Raw genomic sequence first — 27,329 nt, 5'->3', positions numbered from 1 at the left:
GACTTTTGCATGCATTAGGGAGCCAGGTCTTGTTAGGGGAGTTGTTTTTGGTTTGATTTTTTTTTTTTTTTGATGCCTATTACACTCTCTGCCATTTTGCTGTGAGCCATATTTACCAGATCATAAGCTGATGGATGTGTCTAAGTGGACTTTTGCTTTTTGGCAGATCAAGGTATTTTCCAGTCATGGGTCTGGCTGGGCTTGTCTTTGTGAGGAGGGAGAGCCTATTCCAATTGTATTTATGGGGTTTCTTTTTTTCTTTTTCTTTTTCTTTTTTTTTTTTTTTTGACAGAGTTAGTGAGAGAGAGAGAGAGAGAGAAAGGTCTTCCTTCCGTTGGTTCACCCCCCAAATGGCCGCTACGGCCGGCGTACTGTGCTGATCCAAAGCCAGGAGCCAGGTGCTTCCTCCTGGTCTCCCATGCGGGTGCAGGGCCCAAGCACTTGGGCCATCCTCCACTGCCTTCATGGGGCACAGCAGAGAGCTGGACTGGAAGAGGAGCAACCGGGACAGAATCTGGCGCCCCTACCGGGACTAGAACCCGGGGTGCCGGCGCCGCAGGCGGAGGATTAGCCTAGTGAGCCGTGGTGCCGGCCTTTATGGGGTTTCTTAAATAAATAATACCCAGAAGCATTTTTTTATATTGATGTCACTGCAGCATGAGGAACTCTATTGGACAATGAATGGGTAGCCTTTCTCCTTATACCCCTTTGTATGCTTCCTTGTGCCAAGATGCAGTATGCAGGGGCCTATTCCTCCACCCTGACTGTGAGTGATGATTGATAGAGGAGGCCTGACAGCAAGTGGGGTGGGGACAGTTGAGCAGAGGTGACGAAATAGTCTGGGCTGCTTCAGAAAGAAGTACTGCCTACCAAGTGTTAGCAACATGGTCATGGGCAAGGACGGACAGAATTTTGTCTCTCTGTCTGACCTTTCTGGTTTTACCGATAGGAATCTTTCTCAGGATCTGGCCCATTAATCATCTATGTGTCTAAATTCCAGAGTATGTGGTAGTTTGCAGTTTTCCTGTGTTTTGTTAGCGTTTCAAAGAGAGATGGATAAGGGTAGAACAGCTGCCATGGTTTTAGCGGTTGCTGTCCTAAGGCAGAGCTTATAACTTGGAGTGGTCATTTTTAATGGGCTTTTCCAGTATTAGTTTCTATTACACGTATTTTTTTCCTGTGGAAATTGCAGGCCACCCTCTTGGGCCTTTTCACCCTATTCCCTGTCATCAGTGGAACTGGAGGTAGGACTTTGATCCTGGTCCAAGAAGGTGATAAAAACATTGGGATATTTTTCACATCAGAAGGAGTCTCTGTGATTTGTCACTTATCTGCATCATTCTTCAATTATCTAATTTAAGGATAGAGTATTTAGGCCACAATAAATCTTTTCAGAGCAAGACAAATATAAAAGGAAAAGATGTTCTAAGCAGCACACACCCAAGCTAGATAAGCTAAACCCCTAAAGAGATATATACAATATGGTCTGTGATATGAAGGATTTAAAAAATACTCACTTAGTTCCCAAGGGAGCAATCATTTCGTGTGTGAGAGCCTGTACTAGAAAGACAAGTTAAAAAAAGACAAGGTCCTTGTCCTGAAGAGGTGATGTGGGAGTAGATTGGGGAATATAGGTACTTTGATCCAACGAAGAGTTTGTTTTTTTTTTATGGGGGTGATGCTAATATTTTTTCAAGTTTTCCAACCAGTTTTTTATGGGATCACTTACTGTTCAGATTGCAAGGCCTACAGAGATCTGCAGCTGTACTTAACATGCATACTGATGTTAAAGCCTAAATGAATATAATGCCCATGATTTAAATGGTATGCTGTCTTCTAATTGGGTCAACATTTCCCCTGCTTTGCACTTAGAACCCAGAGACTTTGTAGGAAACCAGGGTCTGGCAGCTGTGTTCTCATATTTTTTTCTGGAATTAAAAATATAGTCTGTTTTAAGGAATTATTCCAATTTTGTAGATTTCTGTTACCTAACAATTCATATTTTAATTGGGTTAATAAAGCACAAATTGACTACATTATCAGGGCATATGAGGATGCAGACGTAAAATGTCACCGCAGGCAAGAGTCAGTGGAAGCCAGGTGGTGCAGGAGAGCGTGCCACCAGTTCACTTGCAGCCCCGGGGTATGCAGTGACATTTAAAAAAAAAAGTCTACTGAAGCCAGACAGCCGCTCATTAGATTAATTAAAGTAGAAAACGAACCCTGATCTGGTGTTTTGATAATAACCATAAGGCTATTGCAGTTAGAAGCAGCTAGTGTTTGACATTGTTCTCATTAATACCACAACAGAATCGCCCCTATGGTTTCTTCTAAACTTTCAAATTCACCTTTTAACAAAAAGCCGGATTTTCAGCTTTCCTGATTGTCTTGTCAATCCCATGTTTGAGAAAGGTGACACCATCTTTGCTTTGCCTCATCTCTCATGCAGTTTACGGGGCCTTAGAGTAATCACAGCAGGCAGGGCCCCCAGGCTTCTGCTCCCCCAGGGCTGTTCATTCTGGCAGACTCCTACAGGAAGAGAGCTTGTCTGTGCTGGTCAAATGATTTTTTTATTCAAATTTTAATCCATTGCTCACTGATTTTCTATAAAATATAATAAAAAAAGAATTACTAAAATAATAACATAGAAAAAAATATACAAAAGTAAAAGCCCCCAAATTTTATTAGATTCAATGCTCATTAAACCACTCTGTTGAATCACTCTTAAAGTTTCTGAATGTTTGCATTTGATTTCTGTACAAAGAGTTTGCCGGCCAAACTCTGAGCAGCACCGCTCTGGGCTTGGGTGTCTCCAAGTAAGTCCCCAGCAGGAGGACTTCATGCACTTTGTCATCCTCAAAGTGGTGACCTAGAATAAAACATGACATGAACATTCAAATCTCCAATTCAGAAAAGGGTCATCAAGGCTACTTCTGGATTGTGACTTTTGAGAACACTTGCAATTCTAAGCCATTTGTGACTTTTGTTTGTTACTCAAATTGCTCTTCATTGCATTCAGGTGTATTTATTTCTGATGCTAAAACCCCCTGTTTACAGGGACGAAGGGTGTAGAGTGTTTGTCATCACATGTGCATTAATTATGGAGTTTTGAGAAAATCTGGAAATCAGAATGAATAAATAGTATGTGCTGATATACAATAAGTACCAACTTAGGATCAGCTTACATTTGACTTGGTGACAGTGTGAAAGCAATACGCATTCACACTTTGGATTTTGAATTTGTGGTCCTCTCTGGCAGGGTGGAGCAGGCTCAGCTGCCTGTCAGCCCCGTGGTCAGGATCGGAAGCACCCCGCCCTGCATGGGGTGCTGTGCTGCTCTGTGAGCTTCTGTGGCAGGTTAGGGGCAGTCTGTGCAGTCTCAGCTTGTGATGGTTTGTTGGGGTGTAACCTTATTCTAAGTTGAGGGGGTATCTGTATTGTCTCCCCCCCAAATCCATAACAAATGTGATAACAAACACCCATACACTTGGATCCTGGAAACAGCCAGGCTTTGCTCTTAGTTTAATCAGTTGTTAACTTAGTTCACTTGGAATCCAAGCCCCTGGGGAATTGTTTGCATTGTTTCTGATGTATGTAAGTGGAAATTAATCATGAGCCACAGTTTCCCTCACCCCACAGTGAAAAGTCCGTGCATATGCAGGGTTATTCATCTCAGCCTGCTGGTGATTGCTAGCGACGGAAAGATTCTGAGACCAACTGCAATGCCCATAGATAGGGGACAGATGAAATGAAATTAGCACGTATCCAGAAAATGGAATTTTATGTAACTGCATAAAATCTGAATGCTGTTTATCTTGGCATGAAACGTTATGTGGAGATACACACACACTCAAGAAGCAAGGCCCAGAAAAGAATTATCCATAGTGTACTATCATTTGTGTGCAAAAAGGGGAGGCAAGTAATAAAAATAATACGTGCATATTTGTGACTATTTCTGAAATGGTTAATAAGAGCCTTTGTGGAGGGGTCTTGATTGGGTATGAAAACATGAGGGACTCTGTGCATTTTGAATTTTCTTCTATGGGCTCGTGTCGCCAGTATTATATAATCTGTTGATAATTTTAAGAGTCCACATGAGTCATGAACAGTAAAGCTGCTCCGGACTCGTGTCTCAGGCTGGAGGAGGTTGTCTCCAGGAGCCTGCTCCCTTTCAGGGCAGAAAGCTTAATTTTTCTAAGGGACATCGGGAACTGGGGAGAACACTCGTCAAGCTTTCGCTTGGTTCCAGGCACTGTGCTAAAGGACACTCGATGCTTTGTGCAGGCCAGGCTGTTTACACTTAGAGGCATCCTGAGATCAGTATCCTTGTCACTACTTGGCAAAACCTGAGATAGAGCCAGGTTAGGAACTCGCCTACAGCTGCAGGTCACAAGTGGGCGCTCAGGATTCAGGCCCTGCAGGGCTGCCTGTGAAGGAGAGACTTGAAATGTCCTGACAGTCTCAGGTTTGCTCATAGGCTCTCTCCTGTGGAGAGACCCAAGTACTTTCCCTAACAGAACATAGCACAAAATATTTGCTCAGTCTGGCCCACTTTGAGAAGTTGGCACATGCATATTTTTCTTGTTCAAACCAACCACCTACCCACCCACCTACCCAAACAAACCAAAAACAGCGCTAGTATGGAGTTGGCAATAAATAGCTGTTTCCCCAGAGCAGATGAATGGGCTGATCTGATACTCTTCGACAGGTATTCAGTGCACTAAGGTACTGGGGGTGACCAAGATTGGTTTAGCAGTCATTTATTAGCAGACGCACTGTACCTCAAGAGGCTGGGGAAAGAGAAGAGACATTAAGTTTTATGTCACAGGGAAAGGGCTGTCCCTCGGGAAACAGCTGCGGCAAGAAGGCTTGCAGTGTTTCTATATTCTTCTGGAGTTCACGGTTGCACGGGCTGAAGCTGGCGGTGGTGTCTTGCGGGCCTTGTGGTTGCACCCACAGCCAGGCAGGACAGGGACAGAAAAGCAGGATGCTGTGTTCTGATGAGATATCTCTCTGAGATAGCCAGGTGTGAAGAGTTCCTGTGAAAGAAGTCTCAGGAGGAGGAAAAAAAAACCTAGCTGAATATACATTTTATTGTGAGTTGAAGGCAGGGCAGGATCTTTTTCCCCCTAGCACTCTTGTCTTAGCAGTGTTGTTTGTCAGGTCATCAAGAACCCACAGTTCTCATCAGTCAAGTAAATTGTGCTGAAATACTTCCTGTGGGTGCCACATACAATGAGTGCAGTGGGGCAGGCATGGTCTTGACTTAGTTAACTACTGAGTGCAATTGACTTGGTAAATTAATTCTCCTTTTTTTTTTTTTTTTTTTTTTGACAAAGGTATTGTAAAGCAAAGCTGGGAAGCCATCCTTTGATTTCTGAATACTGAAGGTTGTTAAATCTTACAGTTTGCATAATCTATTTTTTATATAATTATGTGCATAAAATGGAAGAAAAGAACATAGTATTTTTTTTCCTATTCTCATACCAGGCTAACATCCTTTGTTAGTACAATGTTGGAGTAAATGTTGAGGGAGTGGGAGGGACCAAGTCTTTAATGCACAGCCAATGCTGCCTCCTTATACATTTCTGGGTATATTGCTACATGCAAGATGGAGGGGAAGGCAAGAAAGGGAGGGAAAGAGGGAGGAAGGAAAGAGAGAAGGAGGATTGAGCCTGATTTTGAACAGATATGATAAAACTGGGGGCTTCATTTATTCCTACAGCTGAATATTCCTTCAAATAGCTACTTCAACTGCGCTATTTCTCTATATAACTCTCTTCCTCTCCCTCTCTCTATATAAAACTTTCTCTTTCTCTCTCTATATATAGTTAGAAGAAAACAAAAAGTAGAAAAATGTTAATTTAGTTTCAGCTAACATTAGTTCTATAAAACTTTAGATTTTTTATGTTTTATTTTTCAGAAGAAAAATAATAATTAAAAAAATTATTCATTTATTTGAAAGGCAGAGTGATGGGGAGCAGGGAGAGAGAGAGAGATCTTCCATCCACTGGTTCGCTCCCCAGTGGCCTCAACAGTCGGGGCTGGTTCTAGCTGAAGCCTGGAGCCTGGAAATCCATCCAAGTCTTCCACATGGGTGACAGGGGCCCAAGTACTTGGGCTGCTTTCCACTGTCTTCCCAGACAGATAAGCAGGGAGCTGGATCTGAAGTAGAGCAGCCAAGACTTGAATTGGCGCCTCAATATGGATCACTGGCATTGCAGGTGGTAACTTAGCTCAGTGTGCCACAAGACTGTCCTCCAATACTAATTTGTAGAATTGTAAATGCCTTCAAGATGTCCCAGGACCTCTGTTCACATTTGTGGTAGGCACAGCCCTAAGATGCTCTCCAGGTCCAGTTCCTCTGCTGTACATGCCATGTAGGATCCTTCTGGACTGTGGTTGGCATGGAGTGGTGGGTGAAGTTACAGCCAGCCCTGCCAGGCTGTGAGGGAGCAGCTGGGGGGCCTGTGGGCATCTAGGAGCTGACAACACCCCCGCCACACCCCAGTCTACTCATGGTGAGAACCGCGGCAGAGTTACTAGAGGCAGAGGCAGAGGCAGAGAGAGAGAGAAGTAGAAGTATTCCATCTGCTGATTCATTCCCCAAATGGCTGCAACAGCCGGAGCTGAGCCGATCTGAAGCAAGGAGCCAGGAGCTTCTTCTGGTTCTCTCGCAAAGGTGCAGGGTCCTAAGGACTTGGGCCATCTTCTACTGCCTTGCCAGGCCATGGCAGAGAGCTGCATTGGAAGTGGAGCAACCACAGGACTCGAACCTGTACCCAAATGGGATGCCGGCACTGCAGGTGGCAGCTTTACCCACTACGCCACAGCACTGGCCCATGTGTGTGTGTGTGTGTGTATATATATATATATATATATATAAAAATAAATATTTAATAGTACTGCTGTGAACATTCTTGAGCTTGTCTCCCAGAGGTTAGCATACTGCTTTTCTAAAGGCCTGGAAAGTCAGTAGTACCATCTTCTTGGCCCAAACTGTACTGCTCTGCTCAATTCTGCCGTGGTAGCAAAAAGCAGCTTAGACACAGCATAATCAATGAAACATGTGTTCTAGTAAAGCTGTGGACATTATAATCTGAATTTCAAACAGTATTTCAAACTGTTTGCATGTTACAAAGTAATATTCTTCGTGTGTGTGTGTGTGTGCGCGCGCATGTTTAACATCTAAACATGTAAAAAATAAATTAGCACTTGAGCCATACAGAAGCGGCCAGCCAGCTGATTTGACTTGGGGTGTAAATAGCCAAGCCCGAGTACATAACTAGCAGAGAACTATGGATCACATGGTGTAGATATTATTTAACTAGGGAAGTTCCAAAGTGATCAGATCCACTCTACACGTAAATAGTTTATTAATGAATGAGGCCAGGGTTTTGTGATGTCACAGGAGAAAGTTTGCTTCCTGTTGATGTGGCTTGCTGTGGTTATGAGAAGTTAGGTGTTTATGAAAGTGGTTTTTACTGCACCTAATAGCAACAGTACATGAAATGTATCACTGGGAGCCGGCTCTGTAGCCTAGTGGGTAAAGCTGCTGCCTGCAGTGCTGGCATCTCATATGGCACCAGTTCGAGTCCTGGCTGCTCCACTTCCAATCCAGCTCTCTGCTATGGCCTGGGAAAGTAGTAGAAGATGGCTCATGTCCTTGGACCCCTGCACTCTCGAGGGAGACCTGGAAGAAGCTCCAGTCTCCTGGCTTTGGATTGGCCTAACTCTGGCCATTGCGGCCATTTGGGGAGTGAATCAGTGGATGGAAGACCTCTCTTTCTTCCTCTGTAACTCTGACATTCAAATAAATATAATTCTTTTTTTTAATAAAAGAAATGTATGATTGGAAAGTGTGCATCAGGTGAACTTTTGTGTTTAGTGCTTTATTAGTAATGGGCCAGATCAGCAAACACAATTCATTCTTTATCTTGAATTTCATTTTTCCTTGACAAGTTCTATAACCTTAGACACAAATACTTTACTTATAAAAAGCTTTCAAAGGCAATTTCTCTACTTAAAATGGATTATGCTTCTTATTTTAATAAACTATTAGGGCCATGCGCAGTCAGCATTGAAAATTATATTTGGGCTTTGGGAAGTCCTCTCCTGCATTATCTGAGTGAATGTGCCTTTTTGATTTACTGTACAATTGATCTTGGTAAAGGTATATTAATAATGTCTCTAAATGTAATGTATCCCTTACAGGAATACTTGTGTAAAATATCGTTGACCATAAGGGCATGTATACAACCCTCATTCATTTCCTGCCAGTTTGATTGGAGGAGCAGCAGCAGCTGCAGCAGCAGGTGGTTTGGGAAATTTTGGGGTTGGTGTTCACAGGAGGTGTTGTGCTGTGGACTCTCAAAGAGGCAGGGCTTGAGTGGCAGACAGGTTTGGAAAGTTTAAGGTCAGGTTCCCCATAGAGGAGAGTGTGTCCAGTGGTGTCAAGTGCCTGGGTTGGGCTTCCCTTTGTCTCCCCAAGTTTGTTGCAGGGCCAGGGCAAAAATGCTTTCTGGTTGTGTGTGTGTGTATAACCCCCATCACTACCCAGGATGCAAGCAGCCATTTGAGTCTGATTCATGAGACCAACTTGGTTTTTGTGTTTGGGTTGGATATTTGGCTAACAGAGGAAGAGAGGTTGTGCTGTCTTCTTCCCCATGAAAAGTGGATTTTATTACTGAAAGGAGAAGCAAGGAGCCTTCATCAGGGGCTGGGCTGGACTCCCTAGCATGCCGGGCCTCGCCATGGGGAGTGCCGACCTACCAGAGGGACGTTGTGAGAACCTGCAGGTCTGTCCCTTTCCTCTCCTCCCTCTCTCCCCTACAGGATCCTTCTCATTGCCTCTTCCTTTTCCCTGAATTCCTTTCTGACGATGAGACTGGCTCCTGTGACTGAGGAACGAGCCGTTCTTCCCAGTCCAGGGCATACCTACATCATCTGTACACCTGCTAGAGAGGAACACCTCCTTTTGCCTTCTCCTTCTCTCCCCTCTTCTGTTCTATATGAAAGAATGGTGCAGAGCAACTTGCAAGAAGAGTGAACTGGAGGATCTTTGCTTTAGTATTTGTTTCCTGCATAGTCAAAAGACCTGGGAATCCAGATGTTGTGTGACATCACAGCATCATGCCAGGGCGCTGGTACAAGTTCTCACATAGTTTTAAATTTTTATTTTCACAAGCATGTTCCCAATGTCTGGAGAACGGTAGATTTTTACTGAAGACAGTAAATAGGTCTTTCAGGTGTAATTTCTGCTACTTAAAGGATGACTGAAAGTTCCTTTGGCTTTCCAACACCTGCAGATTTTTTTTTTTAATTGAAGGATTTTGGAGAAATGGTCTCTGGGTTTTCATTTGTGGCTGATGCATTTTTGCTTTTTTGCTTTGTTTTATCATCTTAAAATTCCATCCTCAGAACATTATGTGGCATATGATAATGTTTAACTTTGGAAATATACTTGAGATTAAGTAAAACACTTTTTGATTACAAAATTGAAGTAGATCAATGGCTGGCATTGTGGTGTAGCAGGCTAAGGTGCTGCCTGTGATGCCAGCATCCCACTTGGTCGCCGATTCGTGTACTGGCTGCTCCTCTTGCGATCCAGCTCCCTGTTAATGTGCCTGGGAAAGCAGCAGAGAATGGCCCAAGTGCTTGGGCTCCTGTACCCACGTGGAAGAACTGGAGGAAGCTGCTGGCTCCTGGCTTTGGCCTGACACAGCCCTGGCCGTTGTGGTGATTTAGGGGAGTAAACCCACAGATGGAAAATTCTTTCTCTCTTTTCCTTCTGTCTCTCTTTCTTCCTCTTTCTGTCTCTCCCCAATCTCTCTCTCTGTCTCATCCACCATCTCTCTCTCTGTAATTGTGCTTTTCAAATAGATAATACAAATTTTTTTTAAAAAAATTGGAATAGATTAAGTAAAATAAGTTTAAAAATTTAACATGGAAATATGCTCTTTAATATTTAAAATCTTTTTTTTTTAAAGATTTACTTTATTTATTTGAAAGATTTACAGAGAGAGGTAGAGACAGAGGGAGAGGTCTTCCATCCGCTGATTCATTCCCCAGATGACCGCAACGGCCAGAGCTGTACTGATCCGAAACCAGGAGCCAGGAGCTTCTTCCGGTCTCCTATGTGGGTGCAGGGGCCCAAGGACTCGGCCCATCTTCTACTGCTATCCCAGGCTGTAGCAGAGAGCTGGATAAGAAGAGGAGCAGCTGGGACTAGAACCCGTGTCCATATGGGATGCCGGTGATTCAGGCCAGGGCTTTAACCTGCTGCGCCACAGCACCGGCCCCTGAAATCTTTATTACCTGCATTGTGTTACTTCGATTTCAAGTATCCCAGAAAATTTGAAAAGTGAAACTATATGAAGAATAAGTTATCCAGAAATATTTTCTGATTCTGCCTTGGAGTATTACATGGGATGCCTCTGTCAGGTTGCCTGTCTCTTCCCTTTTGCTTCATATTTATTGTGTCTATGATATATTCTGTACATATTAAATATAAATACATCAAAGTCATTTTTTTTACAGGCTAATGTAAATATACACATACACACACTGTGCTATGGACTTATTTGTGTTCCTCAAAAGCTCATATACTGAAATCCAAATTGATTGATTGAATTGGAGAGAGGACCTTTAGGAGGTGATTAAGGTTAAATGAGGTCATGAGAATAGGGTCCTAATCCATGCAACTGGTGATGTCTCTTCCTCCCTCCACATTTGCTCTGATTCCCCCATCCCCATTCTCTAGATGCACTGAGGAAAGGCCCTGTGAGCACACAGTGAGGTGCTGGCCTCCTATAAACCAAAAGAAGAAGCCTAGGAATGAAACCCACTTTATCAGCCCCTGGTGTTGGGACCTCTCACTCTTAGAATTATGAGAACTAAATTTATGTTGTTTAAGTCACCCAGTCCATGGTATCTTGTTATGATAGTTCCAGCTGATTAAGTTACACACATTTTTAACAGAAATGGAGATCATTTTCTTTGTAATCTAGTAGATTGGTTTTATGTTGTCTACTGGTTTATTAGAAGTCATACTATGATAAGTATTTTAAAAAACATACCATATCCTTTCCTATATTAAATCAACTAAGTTTAATTTTAGTCATGATTTTATATAAATTATATATATATATATTTATATGTATTTTTTAAACTTGAAAGGCAGAGAGGGAGGGGGAGAGACAGACCAAAAGACCCATTCTGAGAAAGACCAAAGCCATAAGTGAAGGAATTCATAAGTGAGGAACTCATTCAGGGTCTCCAGGAACTTATGTACTTGAACCATCGCCTCCTGCCCATCAAGGTGTGCATTAGCAGGAAGCTGAAATCAGAACTAGGGCCTGGACTTACATCCAGACACTCCGATATGGGATGTGGGCATTCTATGCAGCATTTTAACCTGCCCCCAAACTCTTTCCTCCTTTGTTTTGTTTTAAAACAATAGCCGTTATAGAGCTATCTCAAGTTTACTGAGCTTTGAGGGGTTTTTATTTACATTAAAAATATTTATTTTATTTTACTATAGTCTTAGAAGACACATCACTGAGATTATCCAAATGATCAGTACTTTAAAACTAGACAATTGTAAGTTCAGGTATAAAACATGAAAAAGCATGAGCTTTTATGTTTGGGCTAAATATGACAGCATGAAAAGATGTGACAGCATGGATTTTGAACTTCTGAGTTCAGCAACTACCCCATTAGCTGTATTTTTTTTTCAGTAAATGATGTAATCCTTTTATGGCTCAATTGTTTTATCTTTAAAATTGAGTGGGGCCTGGTAGTAACACCTGCTTCCCAGGGATACTCTGAAATTCAACCATGACCCAATGTGAATGTGCTCTTCCTCTGTGACATTGGTGGATGACTACACAGGGCCCCTGTTTCTTCCTGGTCTCAGACCATTTCAGATTGCTGAGTCTGAGGATTGATTGTGTGCTGAGTGGTAAAGGAATTGACATCTGACTCCGACTTATGCCTTTGTAACATGGATCTAATGATGCTGACACCCTTGAAGAACTGACACCCTTGAAGAACTGAAATCCAGCTAATTCATTACATTGTCCAGATGAAGAAAACAACAGCCTTTCTTACTTACGGCCTGGATACAGATGTGTGTCAGTGTTTCTGTGGCATTGCTTGTTATTTGCTGGTGTGCTGTGCTGAGTTAGTGAATAGAACTCAGGAGGAAGGACACACAATGCATAATGAGACATTGGCACCCATTGGTGTCTGGCTGGGCCCAGTGGAGCTGAATTTTGCTACAGCTCTGAAAATCTGTGCAAATTGCACATGGGTGAGAATTTTATTGGGTTAAGTATTATTTGGAGTAACCCATCATGTATCAGGACATTGAGGGTTTTTTTTGGGGTAAATCAAAATGCTAGTGGTGGATACTAGGGTTTTTGTACCTTTATTTCTTTTAGCAATTATGTATGCTACTAGGAGGTAGTAAGATGTGCATGTTAAGGATAATAGCTACTATCTGTAACATTGACAAGTAGATATAGATAAATCTATTTAAAGGGCAACAGATATATAGTCATAGCTAGAGATATGTTTATGTATAATGGATGTATCTTTACATATAGTATAGATATAGACCCAGATCTAAAGAGATAGATAGATAGATAGATACAAATAATATTTGCATGTGGAGATATCTGTTTTGCTCACTAATCTGTCCTTAGTGTAGACTAGCACTCAACAAGTAGCAGATGCTCATTTGGTCTTGACTGAGTGACTCCCAGAAGCAGCTTGCCCTTTTGAACATCTTAGACAGTACTTGCCCTTTTGAGTGCCCTCAGAGTACACTCAGAAGAATAAAGACCTCAGCTGTTTGGTGGATGTGGAAAATTATGACCCAATCCTGGGTGCAGAATACCTGGGAGCTTAAAAAATGCCCAGGTCCTGCCCTTCAGGTGTTTGGTGCTTTTCGGAAGGTGCTTGGGTAATCTGAGGTATGGATGCTGAGTTACAGGTGCACGTGTGACTAAGATCCCAGAAATTAGGCCCGATAACTGTGATCAGTGCAGAGGAAGGTGCCATAGTGGCCCAAGTAGCTTCTGAATAATTGCCAGGGGTTGGGTGGGTTTGGGAAGGTTACGCCATCTCAGGTGTACATTATTACTGGAGCAAACTTAAGAGGTAGAGACGAGTATCATATTTTTTTGTGTGTGGGGGAAAAACGAGCAGGCAAGTTTTTTAAGACTAGAGTTTAAGGCCAGTGTCAAATTGGCATTTCTGGGATAAAACATTCCTCTTTAAGTAATCTTTTTACTTGTGTTAAAATTCTGTACTATACAGACAATGCCCTTGGTGAACCCTCCTGAATATTTTGAGCTTCCATTTAGGTCAAATGTATTAAAGTACCGTGATCATGCGATCCTGCTACTTAAAAAGTCTAGTTAAATATTAATGTGAGGAAATTTGCTCTTGCATATTTTCACACGTAATTTCTTTAATTGGTATTATGTATTTTGCATAATTTAAATACTAACATCTGCATGATTCGCTCAGCCAGCAAAGAAGACCGTTTCATTAGGAAGATCTACACAGCATCTCCTCTGATCTGCGTGCCAACAGCTAGCTGCTTGGTATTTAAATAAAGAATGATGTTTCTGCAGTGGGAAGTGTAGTGGAAACTGAACAGCCTCAAGAGTTTCTGCTCATTAAAAGGACGATATTAATTATATTTACCGTTAGGGGCTACCTGCCAGGAATGTCAGGAAATTCGGGTTTGATAGTACTGTGGACTAGATGATAGCCAGGCCCTTGTCTTCTAGTTCTGCCCCTGTGAGTCCTGGGGCTGTTCACCATCTGTTCTAAATGTGTTTCTTTGGATCTTAGGAACTGGGGTATGGGCTTTCTCAAAGTCATGGAGAAAACTAGACTTTTGCATTCTTACTTGTGATAAAGTAGGTGTGCTAATATGATACCAACTCTGTGATGCTAGGTATAGATTCTCGACAGTTACTAAATTGTAATGCTAGCCCACTAAAATTAAATATTAGTTTTTTTTTTTAACTATTGTTTTGAGGTTCAAGATTTGCTTTTGTCTGGCAAAGAGCAGAAAAAGAAGAGTCATATGAGGCAGTGTCAACCTTGGAAACTGTTGAGGTAGTTTGATCCCCACTGGTCTTTCCTTCCCAGAGCTTGGCATGTGGATCCAGCTGCACTGTTTGCTTTCTGGAGGTAAACAGTAAACAAGTGTTTGAAATAACAAATGCGTGCATTGACAGCCTGATGCTCTGAAGACAGTAAGTGAGGTAGAGTGCTAGAGGGTGCCTGGGCATACAGGTAGGATTCCTGGCATAAGAGGTAAACTGCACCTGAGCAAAGGACCTTGTCTATTTCTCATTGATATCCTGAACCCAGAGAGAACAAGCAGTGTATGCCAAAAGAGCAGATTGACAGGAAGGGGCAAGCCACAGGGAGCCAGTGGGAGAATTGCCCATGGAGATGCAACAGCACCTGGAGAGACCCTGCAGAGGGATGGAAGAGGCCCCTGTGGCTGGAGTGTTGAGTCAAGTGGAGAGTAAGGGAGGAAGTAAGAGTAAGAGAAGAATGGGGACCCTTTCTTGCAAAGAGGATAGGAAACTATGGTAGGGTTTTATGCATGGCTTCTTGACATTTTGAGATGATGGCTTTGAATGCTATATGAAGAATAGATTGTAGGGTGCCAAATAAAGAACCAGGAAGCCCCATTGGGTGACATTTCCAAGTCCAGGCAGGAGGCTAAGGCAGTAATGATGGAGATGAAGTCGTGGGTGACTCAGACAACATCGCACAGGTAGAGCTGATAGGACTTACTCAGGATGTGCCTGTGTGGTTTGAGGCCAAGAGGGATTAAAGGGCAACTTCTGCATTGACCCATTTGATTCTCCCCCTTCCTTTTCTTTCTTTCTTTTCTTTTTTTTTTAAAGATTTATTTATTCATCTGAAAGACAGTAACAGAGAGGCAGAAGCCAGAGGAGGGGGGAGATTTTGCAACTGCTGGCTCCCCTTAAAATGGCTGCAATGGCTGGAGCTGTGCAGATCTGAAGCCAGAAGCCAGGAGCTTCCTCCAGGCCTCCCATGTAGGTAAAGGGGCCTAAGCACTTGAGCCATCTTCTACTGCTCTCCCAGGCCACAGCAGAGAGCTGGATTGGAAGTAGAGCAGCCGGGACTTGAACTGGTATCCACGTGGGATGGCAGCACTACAGGCAGTGGCCTCACCCACTATGTCACAGTGCCGGCCCCCTTCCCCTCTTTCTTTCAAACTACAGACTATAATTTTGCCTTCCCACCTGAACCTTTCCCGTTCCTGAAGCCTCAGAAATTCTGACGGAGGCTGGCGCCCGGGAAATGTCTAGTCTTCAACTGTCACAAGCTGTTCTTTCTCTTTTTGTTTTTGTTTTTATTTGGAAATAAGGTTATGATTCAAAGAGCATAATTAATAGAGCCCTCACATATTATCAGTGAGTTTGCAGGAACAGGGAACATATTACCGGCATACGAATACTATTTTTATTCACATCATCGTTCTCTCTGGGAACATAGCAAAAATAAAAAGTTCTTTCCCGGAAGATTGTGAAGGACACTTTTTGCTTTTCAATCCAGCTTGCTCACAGCACCACTCGGGAGCCAAGCCTCTGCAGTAAGTGTGGGCTAGGTGCTTCCGTTAGGCCGTGTTTGGCATATCCTTACCCACTTCTGTCCGAGGTAGGAAGTCCCTATGTTCCAGGACGGGCAGCAGGCATCACTACATTACCACATGACCAAACACAAGGCAGCTTGGACCAGGGCGGGAAGAAGACAGGATGGCAGTAAAGGAAGCTGACAGATAGAGTCTCATTGACGTCCTGGTCATTTCAATGACTGTTCCTCTCTTAGATGGACAAGATTCATTCTATGTGGAAAAAAATATGCAAGTAACAGTAGCTTCTGAGTAAATGCCAGCTTGTGGTTGGTTTACTGTCAGGATTTGAGAGCTAATTGCTTACTATTAACAATGACTATTGAGCACTTGCAGGATGGGAGTTCTGTGTGGGAGCATAGGGAACTTCTAGACACACACACCTAAGCATATACAAAAGTAAAAAACCTAGGGTGATTATATAAACATAACATGGATGGGTGGATGGATGGACGGACGGATGGATGGACAGGTAGACGAAGCAAGGAAGGGAGCACAACAAGGGAAAAACAAGACCCCAGTCATGAAAACACATCTCAAGACAGGAAGGGAATTCCTTATAACTGTGTCATCTGGGCAGCAAGTTAATGAGAAAGTTGAATTCAGTAAAGAAGGCAAGATTATAATAAAAAGCAGACTGAGATGAAAAAGGAAGATTCTGAACCTAAAGAAAGACATTGAGGTTCAAAATAGCATTATTGCAGGACTAGTAAGTAAATTAGGAATATGACAGAAAAGATGGGGCACCAGTGCAAGTCAAGATACTGAAAGAGAAGATCTCTATCATCTCAGCCAACAAATGAAGCAGGGTACTACAGCGTGCACTGGTGCTGTGGTACAGTGGGGCACTGGATCCCGGTGGGAGCACCAGTTTGAGTCAGAGTGCTCCACTTCTGATCCAGCTCTGTGCTAATGTGCCTGGGAAAGCAACACAAGATGGCCCATGTGCTTGAATCCCTGCCTCCCATCTGGGAGACCTGGGTGGAGTTCGAGCCTCCTAGCTTTGTCCTGGACTAGCCCTGGTCATGTGTCCATTTGGGGAGTGAACCAATGGATAGAAGATCTCTGTGTCTGTCACTGTGCCTTTCAAATAAATAAATGACTCTTAAAGAATAATTTTTAAAAATGTACTAAAGCAGTGAGAAGCCTAAAGAGACAGAAGACAGAGACAATGTAATATAAGGATTATTGGTGCCCTGAAGTAGACGGTCAACAAATGAAACAGAAAAGAGAAAATAAAATAAGACAATTTTCATGAATTAAAAAATAAAAGAATTGAGTTCACATATCAGGAGAATGTATTAGAGACAATGTATAGTACAGAATGTTCAACACTTAAGATCTAGCCAAGTTAAGCTATTGAATTTCAAGGAGGAAGGAAAAATTGTTGAAAACCATTATCTGCTGTGTGCTAAGAGTCAGACCAGCTTCGTGTTTCCCTAGAGCAGCCTTTTTCTGAAGACAGTGGAACCATATCTGGAAAGGAGCTGTGACTCAACCCACCATGTGTCATCCAGGTGTCAAGGCAGATGTCCTTACACAGGTACAAACTGTGGTAACACTGCTTCCAACCAAGATGCTGTATGAAAAAAAAAATACATTTAGACACAGTGGCTAGGTTTCATACATAATGTCTTGTCTTAGAAGAATATTTTAGGAAATAACTCATAATGAAGAAACATTTTGTCGAAATCCAATGAACACTTCAGTTTCTTTTCTTACTGTTAAATTGAGACAAAATTACATACACATTTTAAAACTTAAAACATAAGCTTTGCTGGAGGATGACTTCATTTTTTATAAAGACGTCTGCTGTCTGCCTGAAGTCCTGATCCCTCCTCGCAGTCACACTCACAGTGGTCCTATGCTCTAAGCCCCCATCCTGGCACCCTCTCTCACTTTTGCCAAATCTATGTACTTGGGGTTGCAGGAATTAAGCATGCTTTCTACTGTGTCAACTGCAAAATTCCACTAGTTAATATATATAATTCTCCAGAGCATAAATTTATACCAAAAGACCCTGAAATTTAATTTGTGGTTACTTAGGGAAAAAAGAAAATTCCACTTCAAAATCATTCCCAATAGTACCAAATGACCAGCACCTATTGAGTGATTACTGTATGCCTGGTGCAGCTATATTCACTTAAAATGCTCAGTGTGAGGGAGTCTAATTTTTCTTAAAGGGCTTTTTAAAAAAAAAAAAAAAGATTTATTTATTTATTTGAAAGGCAAAGGCAGAGTTAGAGAGGCGGGGGTGGGGTGCGGTTGGGGGAGGTCTTGTGTCTGCTGGTTCACTCCCCAGATGGCCGCAACAGCCAGAGCTACACTGATCCAAAGCCAGGAGCCAGGAGCTTCTTCTAGAACTCTCATGTGGGTGCAGGGGCCCAAGCACTTGGGCCATAGCAAAGAGCTGGATTGGAAGAGGAGCTACTGAGACTCAAACCGGCACCTATATTGGATGCCTGCACTGCAGGTGGCAGCATTACCCAATACACCACAGCACCAGCCTCAAGGGCTTTTGATTTAAGTGGGGCAGATGACACACTGCCAAAGTTTTTCCTTTTTTTCTTTTTTTCCAAGAAAGGTCTAGCTCCCATCTAAGCTTCCCAAAAGGGGCAAAAATGTTTTGTTGTTGGTGGTAAGCTTTTGCATTGCTTTTCACTTATTAATTTATTCAGGAAAGATACTGAGTTTTGTAAAGCACAGTACTAGATGCTGAGGATGTACTTGTGATTAAAAGAGGTCAAATAACTGCTCAACCCAATAATCAATTGTTGTTGCATGGGATGCTTCCAAATGAGCCATGACCTCATATGGTCTTCTCCCCTGGAATAGGGGATGTGGCACAGGTGATTCTGTAACAGCCCAGCACTGAACACACATTTTTAATTCAGTGGTTTTGTACTTAAAAAATTGTCTGGAGGTTGAAGAATATTATTTGCAAATGTAATGAATGTGATGTTTAAAATAACTAATGGGGTGGGCATTTAGCCTTGTTGTTAAGACACTGGTGAAGATGTCTGTAGCCCACATCAAAGTACCTGGTTCAGTCCCTAGCTCTGGCACCTAATTCTAGCTTCCTGTAGTGCAGGCCCTGGGAGTCAGTCATGATGGCTCAAGTGATTAGGTTCCTGCCACCTGCCACCCATGTGGGAGACCCGGATTGCATTTCTGGCCTCTGGCTTCAGTCTTGGTCTAGCCCTGGCTGATGTGGGCATGTGCAGAGTAAACCAGTATGACACAAACTCTCCCTCTCTCTCTTTCTGTTTCCCTCTGCCTAACTAAAAAAATTTAAAATACCTGATACTTCCTTTTGATATTGGAGTCAATCTATAATTTTCTTTTTATCTGAGTAAGCTTGGTTGCCAAATGCTTTGTGTCAATGCAAAACATGTGTGGCTCTACATATTTTACCTCCTTCTTACTTTGAGACCCCATGTGTCTATAGTTGGGGGAGGTGGCCAGCTCTGCTGTGTTAAGTATTCCATCTTTTCCAAGAGGTGTTTCATAAATTATGTATAACAGTAGATGCCACTCAATAAATATTTTATACATGATAGATATTTTTTGTCTGAAATTACTTTTTCACTTGAGCAGTGATTTAAACCCTCATTTTCTGTTTTATGAGGTGACACTTTTATAATATCATGTAGTTGAATGCAGCTTGAATGTCATAGAGCTTTAGGGCAGCATTCATCATAAATTCATCTGTCTGTCCTGCCCCCCACCCTGCCCCCAATCCTGGAGAACTTTCGCTTAATTCAGCTTTTCCCCATTATGTGTACAGAAGTATGTGTGAATGTGTACTTGTGTGTGTTTGGGGCATGGGTGAGAACAAGTAATGCTCTTGACCTAATATCTTAGAAGTTAGGAATTTCTGATGCTCTTCAAAGTCTGAGATTTACTTAAAGAAGAGGGGAAAAAAGTTCCTTTCAATGATTAAAAAAAGAAGAAGAAGAATGTTAAACTGACCTTGGCTATAGTCCAAAGTAATTTCTCTAGTCTTAAGCAGAAGCTACTGGAGTTTAAAATATTGCCTTTTCGTGGAGGAGAGGTTTATTGTCCACTTCTGTGCTGAAAGAAAATGTGTGTGCCTCTAGAGATTTCTGAGAATGGTCACTTCTCACATAGACCGGGACCTGGAACCATTCATTGTCATGGGGTTGCGTACCTTGTGTACAGCACTGTCCTGGGAGGGCATTGCTTATGAAATGGAGCTGAGTGATTAAATTCTCTACTGTAATATATACTTTAAAATAAATCACATACTTCCCACTTCTACTTGAATTCCATAGGTTGGGGGAAAAGCATGAATTCTGCCAACCTCTGAGCTGAAGGAGGAGTAGGGGTGGTTTTAGGAGAGTGCTCCTGGCAGCTAAGATTTGCAAGGGCCTTGCTGTAGTAAATCAAGGTTACCAACGTCCCTGACCTCAAAGCCTGAGCCTCTGAGGCATGGAATGAGAGCTTGGCTGATAAGAGGAGTAATTGAAGAACAATGATACGCTTCATTTCCTTTTCTTGAATCTAAGTTATGCATTGGTCATTTTCTCTGCGTATCTATTTAATGGTTGTTAAATTAAATTGCTTCTTTCAAGTGGTGATTTTATGTGTTTTTTTTAAACCTTTTTTTTAAACCTTTTTTTTTTTTTTTTTTTTTTTTTTTTTTGCCACTCATTCCGTTGTCCTCCTGCATGACTCCTGGTCTAGAGTGGGCATTTGAAATTTACATGTCTGCAGACACAGAGTCCTGGGGGACTTTTCTGTCTTCATCATCCAGCCCTAGAACATCTTAAGAGCTCCTTGTGTAAAAGATTTGAGTTTTGCTTTGATGGTCTTAACATGAGCTCATGAAGTTCTGAACCCTCCATCTAGAGAATGGCGTGCTTCTTAGGTTGTTTTAATATCCAATACATTTATTAATGGTGGGAATGTAAAAAGTAGCAATGACGTTTTGGGCAGTGCTGGGCGGCGAAGTTACCAAGCTGTGTCTTGGTCTTTGCTGGCTGATTGCAAAGGTGGAAGAGGTGCGGTAGGTCAGACCAGGAGCCCTCATTATCAGCTTGGGATTTGTTCCCTAACTGCTCCCATCACCCTGCAGCTGCAATGTCCTGCACTTGGATGTGACTCAGTCTGTACTTGGCACAGCTCTACCTGAAGACTGGCATTTTAACCTAGAATTTGTCTGCTTCCCATCTCGGACATCCCTCAAAGCCTGATTTTAGAGCTCCTTTGTCTTGAGCCAGATGGGCCAGATGAGTTGATGCTAATACGTGGTCCTTCCAGTGCTTTCTCTGTGTGGTTGCTTCTGCCCCTCCTTTCTATGTTCCTCTGGACTTGGTGTATCTGCTTATTTATTAACAGATGTTAACTGAGGAGCTACTCTGGGTCTGTTATTGCAGCAAGAGATGTAAAAGGTCAGTCCTTTGGGCCAGGGAGGAGTGGTGCAGGTGGTTTAACATCACCAGATTTGCGACATATGTTTAAGGTAGAGTTCACACTGTGGATGCAGAGTTTAGGGAAAGAAGAGAACAAAGGTTTTGGTTTTTAACTGTAAAAATCGTTGGCATTTATTCCAATGGAGTAGTCTGCAGGCCTGGAAAACAGGTGGGAATCAAGGGTAGGAACTGTCTGTTTGGTATCCCCACAGGTATTTGTGTTGGGTAGATGGATACACACACACACACACTGTACGCACAGAGAGAGAAAGGGAGAGGGAGAGAGAAATGAGTTGGGAGGAGATATATACATATATATGTGTACACACATGAGACACACACACACACATACACATGAGTGGCTATGTATACACAGAGGGAGACACACACAATTGGGAGGAGATGTATACACACACATATATATATATATGTATACACACATGAGGATACACACATAGGTATGAGTTTTAAGGGAGAGGTCAGCCCTGGAGATTAAAATTTGAGAATCAAAAGTATATAGATGACAGGAAAAGTCAAGAGAATGATGTGACCAGTAAACAGGTGAGTGTAGGTAGAGTAGCAAGGATGAGAGCTTCCAGGCAGTGGGTTCAAGAGAGAGTAAGAAGGGAGGAGCTGGAGAAGCATAATTGTAGGGGACATTTCAGAGAGGATGTTCTCTGAAGAGGCACACGGAAGCTAGTGGTAGCTGCAGGGAGACACAGGGCCGAGGGTGGTGGTTGATGGGGAATGGGAAAGCAGCTGTGTATGTATGTGAAGTTGATGCAGCAAGAGACAGAGGGACAGGTTCCTCTAGTGCAGTGGTAGCTCATGGAAAGGACAGGGTTGCTTTGGGCAGCATGCGTGGTTCAGCTGGAAAGAAGAGTCAGCAATTAAGGAAACTTCTAGATATTAAGTGAATTAAAGATTCTGAAGAGGGAGAAATATAACTTCGCAGTTGTGTGGCCCTAGAATCTTTCCTAAGGAAGGTAGGATTTCAGACTAGTTTTGAATCAGGCAAGAAGTTTAACTTACTTTGTATTAAGCTTTTTATGTGTTCCAAGTTCACTTTCCGTGTTGTCTGTCAGAATTCCAACCAGAAATTTAAATGGAGTTTAAAGTCCATTCTTCTTGCAGTTTTGGATAAAAAAAATACAATATTGCTCATTTTAACCATCTGAAGAACACCTACTATGAAATTCTCTTTACCTAATGTAACTTTTTCCCCTTCTTTTTGTCCTAATTTCAGGAACAAACCCTCGCCCTTAGGAAAGAAGGGATTGGAGTGGTTCTGGATTCTGAACTCCCACATTTGATTGGCATTGATGATGACCTTCTGAGTACTGGAATCATCTTATATCATTTGAAGGTAGAAGCTGCTTAAGTGGAACATTCTAATGTTGTTGCCAGTTTTCCCTGTAGACACTTGCAAAGTTTATTATAATACTTTATGACCATGAACACAACTATTAAATTAAGGAATATACAACAAATCCTTGAGCCCTTTGGGCATTTTCAACGGTTCATTGAGATCTTTTGGTATTTGAAGTTCCCTTTGTTATGTAGTTCTCAAGCTAGATGATGAAAATGCTTTCCATTTTTCAGAATCACAAAGAGGGAAGTAAGGAACAAAAAGTCAGATAGACTGAGGAAGAAAAGTTATAAGCACCTGCAAATGGGACTTGTTACACATATAGTTTGACTGGTGATAACTATAAAATTGCGCCTGTCACCTAGATTATTTGGCTTGGTTCTAAGCAGACTATTAATGTCGAGAGAGCAGAATTCCAGATCAGTGATTGCCTCTGTGACCTTGATACTGTCCTCGCTATAACTTAAATGAGAATGATACTGTACTTGACTTCAGGGGTCTCCCATGTGTCTTTTGAGAAAAATGTATTTGTTCATTATTTAATTTTGAGAGAGAAACAGAGAGCACTCTCATCTGCTGTTTCACTCTCCAAATGCCTGTGACAGTTCTGGGTTGGAGGCTGGAGCAGGGGGCTGGGAACTCAATCTAGTTCTCTCACGTGAGTGACAATAACCCAACTGCTTTGAGACCTCTCCACTGCCTCCCAGGGGCTGCATCCGCAGCAAGAGGGCATCGGGAGTACAGCCAGAACTGGAACCCAGATGCTCTGATAGGGAACATGGACATCTAGTTGTTGTCTTAATTACTAGGCCAAATGCCTGCCACTTGTATAGCTATAGTCACACACGTGTGCGTGCACACACACACAAAGAAAACCCTGACCACTGAAGGAGAAATTTCTGAAGAAGAGCAGGAGTGTCAATGAGATGGCTATCATGAACAAATCACTGATGTGCGTCAGAGTAGAAGATTAACCACACTTAGCCTCAGGAGCTGTGTTGTCCATTTCCAGATAACCAGGTATTGTTACACTGAGGCTGTGTAACACTGAGGCTGATGGGACAGTGCTTGTCCCATCAGTCACCAGTTTACCTGGGCTTACAAGGAAAACAGAGAAATAAGCTGTTTTTGTTATTTACTGATCAATTTTACTTGACTTTTCTTCCCAGGAAGGTCAGACGTATGTTGGTAGAGAAGATGCTGCAACAGAGCAAGATATTGGTGAGAATCTTTTTCAGTTGTCTCTTACCAATGGTTTTTTTAAAAAATCATATTTAATGAAGAACCATCTATAGAATGATTAACATTGAAGTAATATACAAGTAAATACCTTTTCCAAATAAAATATTGACTAATGTATGTGTTTCATAATTTGGAGCACAACTCAAGTGAGTAACACAGAAGAGTTAATCCTTATATATATGAATCCTTATATACATTCTCTACCCCATGAGGCCTTTTGAGAATGTAGATAGTTAAGTCACTCTACACTTGTCACAGTGGGGTAATGATGGACAGAAATATGCCTACAGATACAAGTGAAGAATATAGCACCTGTACAAAGATGAGGACTAAAAGTAGGAGAAGCAGAGCGTACACACAGAAGGGGGCTCGACTTTCTGGGATCCCAAGCATTTCCACAAGGCATACAGACAACCAATGATTTAGCTTGTGCCACGGACGTCCTGCCAGACTTCCGGAGCACATCTTGGGGAATCTGGAAGCGGTGGAAGTAGTGATGGTGGGTGTGTATGTGCATGGAGCAAGGTGTGGATTGTCAGGGGTAAAAATTATATCATCTCAGCTGTTTTAAACTTGCTGCTGATGAGCCTACTTTCCCACCAAGTGTAAGCTATCAAGTCAGTCTTAGCATATTTCTAAAAATATTAATATTTACTGTGGGACTGGGAGAGCTGAAAACCAATACACCTAAGTCCCTAAATTCAGCTATTTCCGAATAGACCTCTTGCTTGACTTATGTGCTGGCCTTTGCAGTAGCTATAAATGTTGAGTAGTAAGAACATATGTTTCTTGTGATAAAAATGGTTCAGTAGTACAGTTCCATTGAGAATGGGAACTAGCTGGCCAAGAACTTTGCCTGAAATTGTGCAGGTTTGACAGCCATTCTTACTTGTGCCTGTACATTCCTGAAACAAGAATAACTCATGGTAATCATATGCCATTAGGTGAACCGTAGCAACTGCATTTTCTGAGAGGTCTCAGAATTGGTACAGACAGACTGTGGTAACAAGATTTCCAGTACAGCTCCTGGAGATCTCCTGGGCCTCCCAGTGTCTGCATCATGCCAAGTTCACGTTTGGTTTCCCCTCCTGGAATGCATCTAAGTGCGGAGGTGTTAGTACTTCCTTGGCCCACTGAGCACTTTTGTCCCTTCCATTTTTCTGTGGCCTATGGTGGCTGGTGGACAAAATGTTTTTGTCATCAAACAAAGCAGTTCAATGGCTTTCAGTTGAAACAAGTTGCCCAACTGTTTTCTCTCTGAAGAGGAAATACCATTCCAGAATTCACTTCCTTATACAGTGTCCAGAGGATCCTTTAAGGTAGCAATCAAGGGTGTTGCTATTTCTATCAGTTGGTGCCAGGAACTCCTAAAGTTGTTTTCTCATTAAACATAAAAATTCATGTCACAATTCTTAATATGGAAAAGGAAGGGTATTCAAATTTAAATAAAGTCATAAATAAGTAGTTGGGAAACATTGTAGTAGATACCAAGGGCAAGAAATCTCTTTGTCCTGTTTTTCCACCTTAGTTCTTCATGGCCTTGACTTGGAGAGTGAGCACTGCATCTTTGAGAATGTTGGAGGCACCGTGACTCTGATCCCCCTGAGTGGGTCTCAGTGCTCTGTAAATGGTGTTCAGATCATGGAGGCCACACACCTAAACCAAGGTATCTGGGTTTTGCTTTTCAGAGTTCTTTGTATGTATTGTTTGAGAAAAGAATTGTTTAGGGCAGGGGTGGGGAGGAAGGGCATGTGCATCTTAGAATCCATTATTTGACTGGGTCTGAAAAGGATGGAAGTTGCTTCATTGTGCTTTTCTCTTCTGTTTTGCTGGAGGGCTTCTTTATAATACCCATTGTTGGCCAGCGCCGAGGTTCACTAGGCTAATCCTCCGCCTTGCAGCGCCGGCACACTGGGTTCTAGTCCCGGTCGGGGCTCCCAATTCTGTCCCGGTTGCCCCTCTTCCAGGCCAGCTCTCTGCTGTGGCCAGGGAGTGCAGTGGAGGATGGCCTAAGTGCTTGGGCCCTGCACCCCATGGGAGACCAGAATAAGTACCTGGCTCCTGCCATCGGATCAGCGCAGTGCGCCGGCCGCAGTGCGCTGGCCGCGGCGGGCATTGGAGGGTGAACCAACGGCAAAGGAAGACCTTTCTCTCTGTCTCTCTCTCACTGTCCACTCTGCCTGTCAAAAAAAAAAAAAAAAAAAAAAAACACCCATTGTCTTGCTGAATTACACATGGACATATATATATATGTAATAGTTTTTAAAGTTATTACTATCATAGAAAAATGACATTAAAAGATTTTTTTAAGTTTAAAAGTACCTCTTGAGTGCAATACTTTACCATAATGGTTTCTTTTAATAATTTTATTTTCATTATTTATATTCTTTTTATGACTGGTTATGATTATACATAGAGGATTTGGTATTCCCTCTGTTTTTTGCCTTTGGAAATAATTTCACTATTATAGAAAATAATATTTCCTTGACCTGGTGATACTTTGCTACATAATGATGTACAGTCATGCACATTAGAAGACTGGCACTGACATGGCAGACCCCCATCAGGTTTCACCATCAACAGTGTTCACAGGGCATCCAGTGTGCAATCCAGCATTGTATTTGGTTGCTGCTTCTATCCTAGTCTCTTTCAATCTGGAACAGTTCCCCCATCTTTCATGGGATTGTATGACTTTGGTGATTTTGCGAATGGCAGGTCAGATATGCTGTAGAATGACCCTATAGTTCAATATATGGTCAAGGTAACTTTTCCTGTGGTTAGACTGGTGTTAAACACCATTTGACAGGACTGTCATGGAAATGAAGCTTTGCTTCTCTCAGGTTCTATTGCATGTCTTCTGTTGGTCCCATTACTTTTGAGACTAACCTTGCTCACTTGAGGAAGGTGGAGCTTGCCAGACTTCTTTGTGTGAAGTTACTCTTCCCTGCATTGTTATTAGCAGTTACACTGAAAAAGTACTTTAAGATCATAAATATTCCATTCTTCATCATATTCTCACCCACTGATTTTATTTTTTTGACTGAATTTATTATTATTATGGTTGCAAAAAGCTCATTTTCTTAATTCATCATTTCTTCTCTGTTTATTAGTTAGTTGGCTTTTTATTATGAGAATGAACCTTCTTTTCATTCATTTAAATCAGTAGGGTTGTACAGCGCTTGCTGCTTTATTTAATAGGGTTTAGTCTGTTTTCAACCATTAACTGTTTTGTTGCTGCATTGTCCAGATTTGCCAGTGAGGACTCTGTCGAACTGGTTTCTGTGTCTTTGGTTTGTAGTCATTTGTTCAGTGTTCAGTTCCATACTTTCTGACATGAGATAGTCCAGGCTGATCTTGTACTTTCATGGAATCAACCAGCCCTCCATGGAGCTCTGATTCCTCGTAGGGTCACATAACATTTAATATGGGCACTGCCTTAAGCTTAACATTAAATTTGGGAAGTATTCTTCTACTCTCTTGACTCTTCATAAAAAAGGATTATGGCTCTTTTATTTAGTTTGGAGGAATTTTTATGTAGCTATGACTATGTGTTTTTTTTTTTCTTGTGGATTGAGGCTTGGTAGATAAC

The 27,329-nt window shown here is 42.1% G+C and overlaps 1 protein-coding gene across 7 annotated transcripts in view; it reads left to right on the top strand.

Moving 5' to 3' along the window:
• KIF16B (kinesin family member 16B) overlaps positions 1 to 27,329 on the top strand; it is a 314,749-nt gene that overhangs the window by 130,935 nt on the left and 156,485 nt on the right. For all 7 annotated transcript variants that reach the window (XM_008256361.5, XM_070052109.2, XM_008256360.5 and 4 more), the window contains exons 13-15: positions 22,376 to 22,495; positions 23,668 to 23,719; positions 25,269 to 25,406. In XM_008256361.5, the coding sequence (XP_008254583.3) occupies positions 22,376 to 22,495; positions 23,668 to 23,719; positions 25,269 to 25,406 (310 nt within the window). The remainder of the gene's footprint in view (positions 1 to 22,375; positions 22,496 to 23,667; positions 23,720 to 25,268; positions 25,407 to 27,329) is intronic.

Source organism: Oryctolagus cuniculus, chromosome 11 (genome assembly GCF_051225735.1).
Source record: "Oryctolagus cuniculus isolate XC-2025 breed Fujian yellow rabbit chromosome 11, ASM5122573v1, whole genome shotgun sequence".
In the NCBI taxonomy this organism is placed as follows: domain Eukaryota; kingdom Metazoa; phylum Chordata; class Mammalia; order Lagomorpha; family Leporidae; genus Oryctolagus; species Oryctolagus cuniculus.
Note: the sequence above shows the minus strand (reverse complement) of the source record. Positions and strands in the feature narration are given on the sequence as shown.